The sequence below is a fragment of the Mustela erminea genome, chromosome 19 (genome assembly GCF_009829155.1).
Source record: "Mustela erminea isolate mMusErm1 chromosome 19, mMusErm1.Pri, whole genome shotgun sequence".
Taxonomy (NCBI): domain Eukaryota; kingdom Metazoa; phylum Chordata; class Mammalia; order Carnivora; family Mustelidae; genus Mustela; species Mustela erminea.
The window spans coordinates 25489373-25503489 of NC_045632.1; the positions used below are offsets into that span (position 1 = coordinate 25489373).

The 14117-nt window shown below is 42.8% G+C and overlaps 1 protein-coding gene across 4 annotated transcripts in view; it reads right to left on the reverse strand.

Annotated features, from left to right (window-relative positions):
• Positions 1 to 10794, reverse strand: part of NETO2 (neuropilin and tolloid like 2) — a 64328-nt gene extending 53534 nt beyond the window's left edge. For all 4 annotated transcript variants that reach the window (XR_004281388.1, XM_032325420.1, XM_032325421.1 and 1 more), the window contains exon 1: positions 10692 to 10794. Coding sequence is in view for 3 of the 4 variants with exons in the window: in XM_032325420.1 (XP_032181311.1) it covers positions 10692 to 10725 (34 nt within the window). In the remaining variant the exon portion in view is untranslated. The remainder of the gene's footprint in view (positions 1 to 10691) is intronic.
• Positions 10795 to 14117: the final 3323 nt, after the last annotated feature.

A 14117-nucleotide genomic window follows, 5' to 3' on the forward strand; every position in this document is an offset into this window, starting at 1 on the left:
AGGAGTCAATCTACTGTCAAAAAAGAATTTACAATACAAGGTAAACAGAACTTTAATAGGAGTTATACAGAAAGCTTAACGGAAGCAGAGACAGGAACCACTCATTCTGCTGGGTGTTAAGACCAACAGAGTGAGGAAAGTTCCAGAAATAGAAGGTATATTCTATTTGGATGTTACAGGACTACAGTCTAGGATACAGAGAAAGAAACAGCTTGGATAAAAGCATGGAGGAGCACAATCTATGGAGGTTGGTGAACTCTTGAGTATCAGAGTTGCACAGCACAAGAAGGGGATGTTGGTACACCAGGTAAGAAACAGGATGAGGTCTGACTGTACAAAGGCCTGACTGTCATGCTAAAGAGTTTGGACTTTTGACTATAATGAGAAGTCATTTTGGGTTTTTATTATTATTTTTTAAAATTAATTAATTAGGGGTGCCTGGTTGGCTCAATGGATTGAGCCTTTGTCTTCGGCTCAGGTCATGATCTTGGGGTCTTGGGATCGAGTCCCGCGTCGGGCTCTCTGCTCAGCGGGGAGCCTTCTTCCCCCTCTCTCTCTCTGCCTGCTTGTGATCTCTCTGACAGATAAATAAATAAAATCTTTTTAAAAAATTAATTATTATTTTAAGGCGGGGTGGGGAGGGGCAGAGGGAGAGAGAGACTCTTAAGCAGGCTCCACACTTTCACAACATTGAGATCATGGCCTGAGCTGATAGCAAGAGTCGGATGCCTAACTAACTGAACCCTCCAGGAACCCCTCATTTTGGGTTTTTAAACTAGAGAATGATATTATCCCATCTGTGTTCTAGACCAATAATCCTGATGGTTTCATGTAGTCTAAACTTCCAAAGAGAAGAGAGAAAGCCATTCGGGAAGCAAAAATGATAAGGTCTTGAAGCAGAGCAGTGGTACTGGAAATGGAAAGGAGGAGAGATTTATAACGTGATTCAGATGTAGAGTTAACCACAAATGGTGACTTATAGGATGAAAGTGGTGGAAGAAATGCGGGCATTGAAGTGAAGTTGCTATTGAAGTGAAGTTGCTAGTTAAGTGACTGTTAGATGGTCATATCATCGTTCATGCAGTAGCATGGACTGAGCATCCACTACCCAAGTCGCCAATGTAAAAAAGGTAATTCTTGCCATTCAGTAGTTCACATTTTGTAATCTAATCACCAACATCTTCATCTTTAGCTTCCTGTGTCCTTGCTGACCTTTGTCTCCTCTGTCTTCTCTCAACAACTTTCACTTCCCCTTCCCTTTCTTTGGTTGCCAGCAGTGTTGAAGCCCTCATGATATATAGGAAAAATTCTCCCTTCGAACTCTTCACAACTGCACTGGATCACGTTTGAGGAATGGAGAATTGAAACATGTTTTGCTTTTTTCCTAAACAGAATATTTATGATCAAAAAGAAAAACCTAGAGTAATCTGAGGTATCTGACAATTCAGCAAATAACACATCCATTTCTATCAATTTATCTTGTTAGAGAACACTATGTCCCAAGGCCTATCATTCAGATGATACACAACTGATCAAAATTTTGTGCTCAGTATACCTTTCCTCCTGAATCATACACATAACAATTTACTAGTTTTCGCCTTTATAATTCACAGTATGTAAATAACACAAAGCCATTCAGACAGCACAAGTAACAAGTAACCAAACTGAAACCAGGAAAGCAACAGTAAAACTATGGTAAAAGGATGAACAGTGCCAGTAAAATTATATAATGATCAATAAAATGTGTCTACGTAAAATATCTGACTTATGAAATTTACGGATTGTGCAACTATGGTAGATCATTTTAAAAATAAAATTATAAGCCTCAATAAACCTATTATTCTTTTCTACTTTATTTAAAGGGTTGCTCACAATTTTCTTTTCCCCCAAATATTTAAAAAACTATCCACAACTCAATCAATCAAATGAGCTGTGCTACTGATTAAAAAAATCTTATACAAAGAACAGGGTGAATCTGCACAACAATCAGGGACAGAAGCATTTAGTGATACAGTAGTGACTGTTAATCATTCTAAATTCTATATCGTAATAAACAGTTTCCTGCTAGTTGTATAATAGGATCTTTGCAAATTGCTTGTTATAACCAGGCTTGGATATTCAAACAAACTCCATTAATGGCAAACACAGGACTTATTTAGTACAGGAAGCAGGGCTGTGGTGCTTTGTTCTGTCTTCCGTTCCAACCACGTACCACTGTTCCCTTCTTCCTCTTACCGAAAGGATCAGTAATGTCTTAAATTCAGAAATACCACACATTTTGATTTCAAAGATCATGTGCCCAAGAAGGCACTAATTCTTTAAGGTAGAAATCCATGCCAAAACAAAAATTCTAAACTGCTTAACCATACTGTTTAATTATATAGAGAACTGCTTGTGATGTGATGCTTAAAACAGGAGTGCCCACCATTTATCCCCAAGTATCTGGTTCTGGAGTTTAGCTGAGGCCCTGTAATGATGTGTGTGCAGCTGGGTGGCTCAGTTGGTTAAGCACTGACTCTTGATTTAGGCTCAGGTCATGGCCTCAGGTCATGACTCAGCCTGGCCACGAGCCCCATGAGATTGAGCCAGGACAGGAGCCCTGTCTAGAGCCCTGCAGTGGGCTCCACGCTAGAGTGTCTCTCTCTCCCACTCCCTCTGTCCCTCCCTGCACCCCCTTCCCCTCTCTTAAAAAAAAGAAAATTTTCTTTAAAATGGAGATTTACATGATAAAGACAGATGTTGTTCAAGGATCAAGGATACTCCTTTTGCCTAGAATCACTGTCCTAATAGCTCTAAGAGTCTTCAGCCCAGACCTTCTAGTTTAAGACCTTACCTTCCACTGTAAAAATCAAGATCAACTTGATTCTTTTTACTGTTAATAGTGGAAACCCTGGCCAATGCAATAAATACTGGAAAGGAGATAAAATTATTATTTATAGATAATGTTACTTAAAACCTAGAAATCCCAAGATAATTATCTGGAAAATTATTATACCTATTGAGAGAAGAGAGTAAGACTTAAATAGATAAACAAGTAAGTAAATAAATTTAATACAATGGAGAAACAATATGTTTTGGATAATTAAACAACATAAAGGTAACAATTCTTCCCAATAAGTCATATACTTAATTATATTTTAATCAAAATCTTAGTTTTCTGGGGGACTAAAAATATTGCTGATGCTCATCTTGAAGATTTTTTTATATTAGCTAAGGAAAGTTAAAAAATAAAAAGACATAAAATACATAAAAAATACTTACTGTAAAGCTACAGTAATTAAAAATGTAGCAATGGTATAAAAAAAATAGATGATCTGTCAAGAAACGTATCCAGCCCCCACTGTACTACAGGGTCAATCCTTGAGATTACTACAGCAATGAACCAAGTAGTCTTGGTCCTTATTCTCAAGGAACTTAAAGATAAGAAGATGGAAGAAAAGAAAAAGCTCAAGAAATACATATATATATTCCAGAATTTATGTATGGTATTTGAAACTCTCAGTGAAAGGATAGGTTTAATAAATGATTCTGGGGTAACTTGATAATTATTTGGGGAAAAAAAAGCAGATCCCTGCCTTCATGCTAAATAGAAAAATAAATACCAGATTGAAAAAACAAAAAAGGTGAATTATGTAAGTATCCTTTGAGTGGAGAACACCTTCACTTACTAAAGACAAAGAAAAACTACAAATAACTGAGAAAAAAAGATTGTCACCAGAAAAACGTGTCAAAAACCAAAACAATACAAAAATTTAGTCTAATATTAAAAAATTATGTAGATTCTACTGTTGGTCAGGATATAGGAAACTGACATACACTGTCACTGGACTGCAAACTGGCATAACTTTTTGGAGGTTAACCTAGTAATATATATCAGGGTTTAAACATGCACAAATCCCACCCAGCAAGTCTACTTCTAGCGGGGAGAATGGAATCAATCACTGGGACAGTAGTGTGCACCACGATCACCTGGAGAACTTATTAAAACACAGATTTTGGGGGGCAAGTTTTACTTCCAGAGTTCCGACCTAGTAGGTCTGGGGTTGGGCTTGAGAACTTACATTTTAACAAATTCCTTAGCAATGTTATAGCTGCTGGCCCTGGGACCATGCTTTGCAGCTCAGCCACCGCAATAAGAGAATGATAGTATACTGCAAGAGACGGAAAGAGAATGCCCGTTTTCTCCACTGATGTGGATGGAGATGGCAGGGGCAAGGCTGGGTCAAGAGGGATGAAGCAGGGTAGAGGGCAGGCAAAAAGGAGTCAATGAGCTCGTTTTGGAAATGTTGTTGAATGCTTGGTACCTATACTCATTATGTTGCTACAAACATTTCTTGTTTCTAAACCTCTGCACTTGCCATGGATCGCCCTTTGCTTCCACCAAATTACCTTTACAGGGTCTAAAACCTGCTTCTTCTAGGAAATTTCAAAATTAATTTCATTTGGTAGCATTCGGATTTTTCACTTCTATGCCTATTAGCAGTTTTCTATCTGTCTGGTTCTGTTTCTTTTACTTTTACACAAGTTTACACAAGACAGAATATATTTCTTGCAAGTATACAAACTTTTGTGATAAGTACTTAAGAGCTAGAGTGAAGGCTATTAGTACTAGGGATCTAAGCTCCTTCAATTTTATTGTTCAGTTGTCTATGACTTTCCCTTCCAAGTTCATCTTATGGTCCCACATGGATGCCGAAGTGCCAGCCATTATATCTTCATTACAGCTTCCATGCCTGTGTTAAGAGCCAGAAAGAGCGAAAAAATAACACAGGACATTCCTCCTTCCTTTAAACATATTTGCCTAGAATCTACAATGATCTCAAAATAAAAATTTCAACTGAACAAAAAAAAATCACCGCTTTCTTCAAGTTGCACACACATCTAGTTGACCACTCACTGAGTCATATGGCCACACCTAACCCTAAGGAAAACTGGAAAATCTAGTGTTTCCATTGGGTGGTCACAGGCTTAATTAAAATTCAGAGAATTACTGAAGTGTAAGATGGATATTGGGAGACAACTGGTTATTTCTGCCATGTCCCCTACAGTCTATTCTGTACTCAGCAGCCAGTGACCCCTTTAAGACATAAACCAGACAAAACTTTCATAAAATCTTCTAATACAGTCCCATTACATTTAGAGTAAATCCATACCCCCTACACTGACTCCAGGTGTCCTATGTGATTTAGCATCTAACCACTTCTCTGACCTCCTGATTGCTACAGAGGCCTTCTTCCCACTACTTCAATATACCAAGCTAATTTCTTGCCTTAGGGACTAGCTTATTCCTTTCACCTAGAACCTCTCTGCATGGCTGGATCCTTCCTGTCATTCAGGTCTTGTAAGGACATTCTGACTTTTTTTTTTTTTTTTTAAAGATTTTATTTATTTATTTGACAGAGAGAGATCACAAGTAGGCAGAGAGGCAGGCAGAGAGAGGAGGAAGCAGGCTCCCTGCTGAGCAGAGAGCCCGATGTGGGACTCGATCCCAGGACCCCGAGATCATGACCTGAGCTGAAGGCAGCGGCTTAACCCACTGAGCCACCCAGGCGCCCCAGGACATTCTGACTTCTGAAGAAGCTCTTCACTTTCTCCTTCATTCTGTTTTATTATATAAATATTTTAATTATTATTTATATCACTTGATATTTTGCTTATTATTTGTCAATTCCTACTAGAAAGAGGAGCCTTGTCTGATTCACTGATCCATCTCTAGTGACTAGAAGACTGCTTGGCGCACAACAGCATTCAATAAAAATTAGATGAATACCTGAAATGACTAAGCATGGTCCTGATTACATCCTTTTTGTAACTACAACATGCAGTATGGAGTCCTGCATTAATAAATTAAGAAGCACACATCTTGGTTAATGGTTGTCACACAGATGACCCAGCTTCTTTTATTAAGCATAAGTCAAGGGACAGAAAAAGAACTGACTTTTTTTCTTCTCAGATATCCAGCCACTAAGCTTACTTTTCTCAGGCTGGCTCAATTTACCTCTGTTAGTATTTAAATTCGTCTCTTTCCAATAAGCCTTCCTGTTTTAAGCTACAAAGTGGAAAATGTAAGATCTGTAGAGTCTATCATGAGATGCCAGATGTTACAATGGCCGTAAGGTCTCCTTGCTCTTTACTATTTTTTAAATTTAATTAAATTAGTTTATTTATTTGACGCAGAGAGAGAGAGAGAGGGAACACAAGCAGCGGAAGCAGGAGAGGGAGAAGCAGGCTTCCCGCCAAGCATGGAGCCCAATGCAGGACTCGATACCAGGACCCCAGGATCATGACCTGAGCCAAAGGCAGATGCCTAACTGATTGAGTCACCCAGGCACCCCAGCTCTTTACTATTTTCTATTATGAAAGCAGAATGGAGTTCAATGAGAGTCCACATACTACTTGAGTTAGTAGTAACTTGTTTTTGATAAAACTATGTTCCACAAAACAGAGTACCCAAATTTAATCAAACTCAATTTTACTTAGTTAAGAAAGAGGATGGACTTGGCGAACTTTGGGATCTCCAACCTACATATGCTAATCAACTGCCAACCACTTTAAGAAAGACTAACTATAGCAGAAATGCTTTCTTTGCTGCAGAATGTGGCAACCTCCTTGCTGGCCAAGTGCTCCTAAGAGGGCAGTTTTATGTGTTCTCTTTTTATAGGAGTCTTCTTTAGACATTCACAGCAACAAATTTTAAGTTGATCAGGTCACATTTTTAAAGAGTGCTTACCCACTAGTGCTGTAATTTCGAACATACTAGCCCAGGCATGTTTAAACATGTTTAAACCAACATGTTTTAATATCATTTTGCTCAGGAAGAACTGACGTTTCAGATTAGTACACTGCAATTTTGAGTGATAATAATAAACATGTTAAAAAGTATTAGTTCTGGGAGGCCATTCCAATGATCCTTCGAGAGGGTGAGGTCCTTCACCAATTACAGCAACCTAGCTCTTATCTATTATCTTTGTATAGTTTGGTTTTTTTTAAGACGACTTTATTTATTTATTTGACAGAGAGAGAGATCACAAGTAGGCAAAGAGGCAGGCAGAGAGAGAGAGGGGTGAAGCAGGCTTCCTGCTGAGCAGAGAGCCCAACGTGGGGCTCAATCCCAGGACCCTGACTGAGGCCATGACCTGAGCCAAGGCAGGGACTTAACCCACTGAGCCACCCAGGCACCCCTGTATAGTTTGTTTTTAAGTACCCCCTCAGAAGGGTTCCTTTTGAGGAAGTTCTCTACGGAAAGTCTGGAAGCTAATGGACCCAATAACATTTTAGGGTTTCCTTTTCAAATCAAAGACCATAATAACTGGGATTGCGTAGTGATTGAGGGACACATTTTTTAATCAAGAATTACTCTGCAAGGAGCATAAAATGAAAAAAATGAGACTGAAAACAAAACAAAACAAAACTATAGGAGACTGCTGAATGGGTAATAACCAAAAACATAATGTGAGATTATTTTAAAACTTTGGATATGAACTTGTTTTGTAATGCACATGTGTATTACAGGACTGCTTGGTTTTTTTCTCACGGGTGAATCTGGTTTCAAAACATAGATAAAATGGATTCTAGTTTGAGTATTTACTATAATAAAATAAGTGTTTAGTCAGACTTCAATTTTCAGCCTTAAAACATTTCCCTTCTTCCAGGGGAGAAAAACCAACAAGTTAGTTTTTAATAAGACGGTGTTTAAAGCTTCATGATTAAAAGGACAGCTTTCCAGTACTGCACTTATTTTTGGAGAGTTTACTAGTTTTTGGATGAGGCATGTGAAAAATCGACAGGAATTAATTTTTGTCAGTCTCAGGTAAGATTTTTTTAAAAATATAGTGCCGAGGGATATTAATGCTGTTACACGATAAATTTTATAGTAGTTTATACAGTTTAAATATAGCTGAATCTAATAGGATTCTTCTAAAGTGTGAAGAGTGAATAAAATAGTAAAAAATGGGCTTATAATACTAATGCAATATTTTCATGTGACTATGATGCTTACTTAACTTTGACAGAAAGTTAAATCAAATTTTATAAGACCCAGAGGGATCATAAACAGTTAAAAGTGAATTATTCAGTTTTAACAACATATGAACTGTTTGAAAAGCCTAGTAGAGTTATCCTTTTGTTCTTACCGCTGAGAGTAAAACAAAAAGAATCAATGGCATCTTAAAGAAAATTACCTTCTACTTAAGATCTCACACATTCATTATGGATGATTTGTTTTAGTTAAAACTGACCACAATACTGCAAACAAGGCTTTGGATAGGTAACAGCTATAATTATGCAAATATTAAATAACTGCTTGTGATAAGAACCTCTTCAGCACTGAAGCAATTCACCTCACAGAATACTTAAGGGCTGCTTTTTCATGCCTTAATGCACACAATGAATGGGAGCACTAGGAAAATCTAGTATTTTTCTAAAAAGATAATTTTAAAAAATTAAAAATAACAATTTTTATATAGATAACACACAGCATTTGGTAAAAAAAAAAAAATCAAGGGTTACAAATGGGGGTGCGGTGAAATAGAAGTCTTCCTTTCACTCTGGTCTCTATCTCCCAGATTTGCTTCTCACAATCAACTTTCATTTATTTCTTGAATCTTTCTAGACCAATTCCCCATATTTACAAGCACACACACACACAAACTTTAGAAGACTTAAAAATAGCTTGTTTCATCTCTAGCAAGCCTACAGCAACTTAGTTTGAGCTTTAAAAATGCTCCAGCATGTAAAACAATTGTAGGTTTTAGTGTACACTAAAAAGCAAAGCCAAATACTACATTGTTTTCACTGTCAGCTCTGCCATCACCACAGCGTTCTTTCCTGAAAGGCGCAACAACTAAATGCTTCACCACAGTGACCAGAGAGGGCAGTATGTACCAATGACAAAAGCATAAGCAGAAAAGCTGCAAATACCTTCAGGATTCAGGAGGACCAGCAATTCTGTCCTATCCGGCTCAGTTCCCATAAAGTTCCGCAGGTAGAGCTGTGTAACAGGGCTAACTTATTTCTCCTTAGGGGGCTGCCCAGATGGAGTGTCATGATGTCGATAACCATAAAGCAATCAAGACAACGAAACAAATCTGGATAATGAACACTAACCGAAAACCTATTGTGCATATAGAATTTATTTTGGAAGAATAAAACAATCTAATTTCCAAGGAATGGCTACACAAATTAGGATTTACAGACAGGAAAACTATACTAAATTATCAGAGTTTTAAATTTTTTTAAAAGATTTTATTTATTTGACAGAGAGCGACATAGCGAATGAGGGAACACAAGCGGGGGAGTGGGAGAGGGAGAAGCAGGCTCCCCGCTGAGCAAGAAGCCCGATGTGGGGCTCGGGGCTCGATCCCAGGGCCCTGGGATCATGCATGACCTAAGCCGAGGGCAGATGCTTAACGACTGAGCCCCCCAGTCGCCCCCAGAATTCTAAATTTTAATTTAGTGAAGGAATCACTAAGAATTCATGGAGTGATATGAAATATTCACTAGGTAGAAAGTCCTGATATAAGTCTGTAAGTATACAGTTGGGGAAACATTTGAAATTAAACTGCTGAAGTCTCAGTTATGGATTAGGAAAATCTGGAAAGCAGGCAACTGTCCAGTTAAAATTAAAAGCAAAATTATACTGAACTTTCTAATAAACAAATTTGAAAAAAGTGTTAATTTGGAATGGGAAAAAAACCACCCAACATTTGTCACTGTAAAATATCAGGATACAATAATCTCTATGTGACACTGCTAATACAATCCCGTAACTCCTTACCCAATACAAAAAAGAGATAATTTCATAGCATTATCAACATACAGCTATTCAGTTTTCAATTTAAATGAGTGGGGGAAAAGGGAAGCCTTTTTTTTGGTGGTGATGCTGTTCCTCTGACGACTGAAAAAAGGAATTATTCAGTCCGAGTTTCGGAAGCAACTTTGTATCACAACCTTAATTATCCATGCATAAAAATTTCAAGGTAAATTAACACCTCCAGAAAAATGCAAAGCAGCTCTAGAGTATTTGGGAGCTTTGTACGCTTGGCAAGCCCACGGTTTTAATTCCCGGTGCCACAAATCAAAAAGAACCAGACACCAGCGGCACGGTATTCCGAGGTCCCGGGAAGGGCCGGGGCGCGGCCGCGAGCGGCGGGCTCTGGGCCGGGCCGAGCCGGGTCTCGGCGCCCGCAGTGGTGCCGCAGCGTCCGCGGCCGCAGCAGGTGGGACCCGGCCCGGCTCGCAGGCCGTTCCGCCACCAGCCACCCGCCACCCGCCAGCGCGGGGCTTGTCGAGAGCGGCTCAGCGACGCCTCGGCCCGGGCGTTTATTGTTTGCGTGGAATGACTTTGTCACTGAATGCTGAAAAAGACCGGCCTTAGCCCCAGTTACACGGACCCCACAACTTTGCGAAGCGATGCGCGGAACTGAAACGAAGAGGCGCGAGGACACGGCTCGGAGGGCCCCGCCGGGCCGCCGCTTCCCGTCCTACCGCGCGTTCCCACCAGCGCCCCGCGGAGCTTGCCCGCACGCAGCGGGCTGGGGCAGAGGCGCTGCGCGAGCAAGTCGATCCGGCGGGGCGCGAGAGCTCCGAGGTCCGCGCGGACCAGACAAAGAGGCGCGTCGGGCGCCCGGGAGGGACGCGAAGACGCCGGCCTCGGCCCGCAGGGGGCGCCGTCCGCGGCCCCCGGCGCTTACCTTTGAGGACCGCGCAGAGCTGCTCCAGGGCCATGTTCCCGAGCGGTCCGGCGCTTCGCGAGGGGCCGAGGCGGCGGCGAGGAGGCGGCGGCGGCGGCGCGGCGCTCACGGCCCGGCGCGGCGGCAGTCCCGCTCGGCCCCCATCGCCCGCCACCAGGCTGCCTCTCCCCGCGGGGCAGGGCTCAGGTCCTGCAGCGCGCCATGCTCGAGTCCCCCGGCGGGCTCCCGCGCTGCCCGAGCCCCCCGACGGGCGCCGCCTCTTGCTCCGCGGCGCTCTGTCCCATCGACTGCCCCGCAGCCGAGGCGCGCTGGCGCGAGGGACGGCACCCGCACGGGCCGCTCCTCCCGCGGCCGCGGCGCGAGCCCCTCCGAAGTGGCGGGCGCGGGGAGCCCAGGCTCATTTAAGCAGGGAGCGCGAGCGCCGCGTGCCGGCCGCGCCGCCTGCGCGCTTGTGCCCGCCCCCCGCCCCCCATCCCCGTCCCCGCCCCCCGCCCCCGCCCGCGTGCCCCTCGCACTCTCCCGGCCAATCGCCAGGCCCGCCCGCGGCCTCGCACCCCGGGAGGGCAGCGCGCCCGCTACCGTTGGGCTGGGGGCGGGGCGACGAGGAGCTGGGCCCTGCGGTCCCGACCCCTTCGGCAGCGAACCGCGGCTCCGAGAGGCCGGTGCTGGGGGAGAGCCCGGCCCATCCCCCGCCGCTGCTGGGCGTCCGGGGTGAGCTGGTGTGAGCCCTCGAGGCCTCCGGCCCGAGGGAGGAGCTGGGGAGCCCGCCGCCCACCCCGAGCCCCGCAGCCCTTGTCCATCTCCGTCCGTCTTCGCAGATGGACTGGGCACCGGCCCCTCGGCCTCTTAGGACCTCAGTTCAAGGTCAAAACTCTGCCCCACTAGCCCCAGCTTGTTAACCTGCCAGGGGCAGGAGGCGAGGATCTGGGCGGGGGCTCAGGGACAGAGGGCGCCTGAGGTTCTCACCTCCGCTTGGCGTCAGGTGAGTTAACCTGACGGGCGGCCGTGATGATCACTGACATCTGACATTTCTAAAAGGCTTCCTAGGTTGCCAGGCACAGTACCAAGTACTTTGCTTATCAACTTTTTTTTTAAAAATCCTCAACCCATCTTATGCCGTAGGTACTGTTAGAGGATGGGGATAACGAGGCCAGAAAGGTTAAGTAATTTGTCTAGAGCCACACAGCGGGGGAAGAAGGCAGGGTTGTGAACCCAGGAATTCTGCCGCCAGAGATGGCAATATTGTCCACTAACTAAGTCGTGCTGATGGTAGCTTGACTTGGCTGATTAAAACAACAAAACAAGGGGGGCCCGGGTGGTTCAGTGGGTTAAAGCCTCTGCCTTCGGCTCAGGTCATGATCCCAGGGTCCTGGGATCAAGCCGCACATCTGGCTCTCTGCTCAGCAGGGAGCCTGCTTCTCTTCCTCTCTCCCTGCTGCCTCTCTGCCTACTTGTGATCTTTGTCAAATAAATAAATAAAATCTTTAAAAACAAAACAAAACAAAAAACAACAAAAAGCCAAATTGGCAAACTGCATAATATTATCATTTTTAATTTTCTCCATAGGAATTATCACGCTCTGAAATCACCTAGCTCATCTACTTATTTATTCATCACCTATAGCCTATTTACCTCTACATTGCTAAAATAGGAGCTGCTTGAGAGCAGGAGGCTACGTTCATATAGTCACTCAACACCTACTTGTTGAGTGTTAACTATGTGCAGAGAACAATAATCAGTGCCTAGCGAATTAAGGCTGTGATTAAGGCTCTACCATAATAGAATATTTGTGCCTGTATCTGACACATAGTAGGAACTCCAGAAATACTTGTTAACAAATTACAGTTAAGGACAATGATAGGTAACTGAAAAAAAACTCTTCCAGGGATGTTAACCTCTTCTCTCTTTCCTTCTGTCCCTCAAAGAAAGGAACAAAAGTAAGTATTCACAAGGTTTGCAAGTGAAAACGTATTTAACGCCAGTTAATAGTGAGATATTTAGCCCTATATCATGTGCTATGGACAGTATAAAAGATGTGTATGTGTTGGTTCCCAAGACAAATCACCTACAAATCCAAGTAACTTGTGAGATTGCACAGAAGAGCCAACTAGTAAATAAAACATTTGAGGTCCTTTTCCACAAATATAAAGTGACATATTGGAAGACTTGGACAGTAGTAAGAGTTTTAAATGTAAGTCACAGACAATGTGGACAAAAAGATTTAGGAAGAAAGAGCCCTCTCAACGTCTGGAACAGAATAGGTTCTTAATGCATAGTTGTTGACTGAAGGAAGAATTGGTGTCTGTCATGTCATCAGAGAGTGCTTCATGGAGGAGGTGACCCACAAAGAATGGAAAGGCTATGGATGGCAAATGGAGGAGAAGGCAGAAGAGCTTTCAAGTCAGGCGAGGAGCAAGGGTTTGCATTGCATTTGGGGCAAGTTTTGAGTCCGGCAGTAAAGCTAGAATAGAATATGGTGGGCTTTGACTTATGGAGATTCTTACTTAAATGATAGGCAGAGGGGTTTGTGTTTGATTCAGGTGGCCAGAGGCATAATTTTTAGTAGTGGAGTTATGGAGCTCTGGAAAAACGAATCTGTCCGTTCAGTTGAGGATATAGGGAAAGGAGGGTGGGGACTAGAGCAACTGCAGTAATTTTAAATTAAAGTATATACACAGACTGTTTTTTTTTTTTTTTTTTTAATTTAAAGATTTTTTTTTTTTTTTTTTTTTTTTTTTTTGTCATAGAGAGAGAAGCGAGAGCAAGCACAGGCAGACAGAGTGGCAGGCAGAGGGAGAAGCAGGCTCCCTGCCAAGCAAGGAGCCCGTTGTGGGACTCGATCCCAGGATGCTGGGATCATGACCTGAGCGGAAGGCAGCTGCTTAACCAACTGAGCCACCCAGGCGTCCCACACAAACTGTTCTTTGAGTAGCCCTTCCTGGTAGAACCATTTTGATGAAACCTAAAAAGGTTTTTAATCCTCTAGGATACTGGCTGGGATATAGATTCCCAGGGAATAGATTGGGAATGCTCAATTTTGGCTCTCTTTTAAGACACCTATCTTTTGGCTGTGTTAATGTAATTGTCTATAGTAGATTTTTCAAGGAATGTGATAAAGCACAGATCATAGCTGGGACTACTGTGTGGCCATATGTTAACTAAATCAAAAGGAAAGCCCTTAGAATATCTCTCTGTTGGAGAGTTTTGTATTTGAATGATTATTTCCCTGCAAGACCACCCAGTAACACTCAAGCCTGTTCCCAGGTTACCTGCCAGTTCCCAGGTAACTGGGGACTTTGTTTTCATTGCATCCCACCTGATCTTTCAAGGCATAGTTTTAGCCTCTCCCAGGTCTTCAGAGAATCATTCCTATAGTTTAAATTTGCTTTTCTTGGGGCGCCTGGGTGGCTCAGTGGGTTAAGCCTC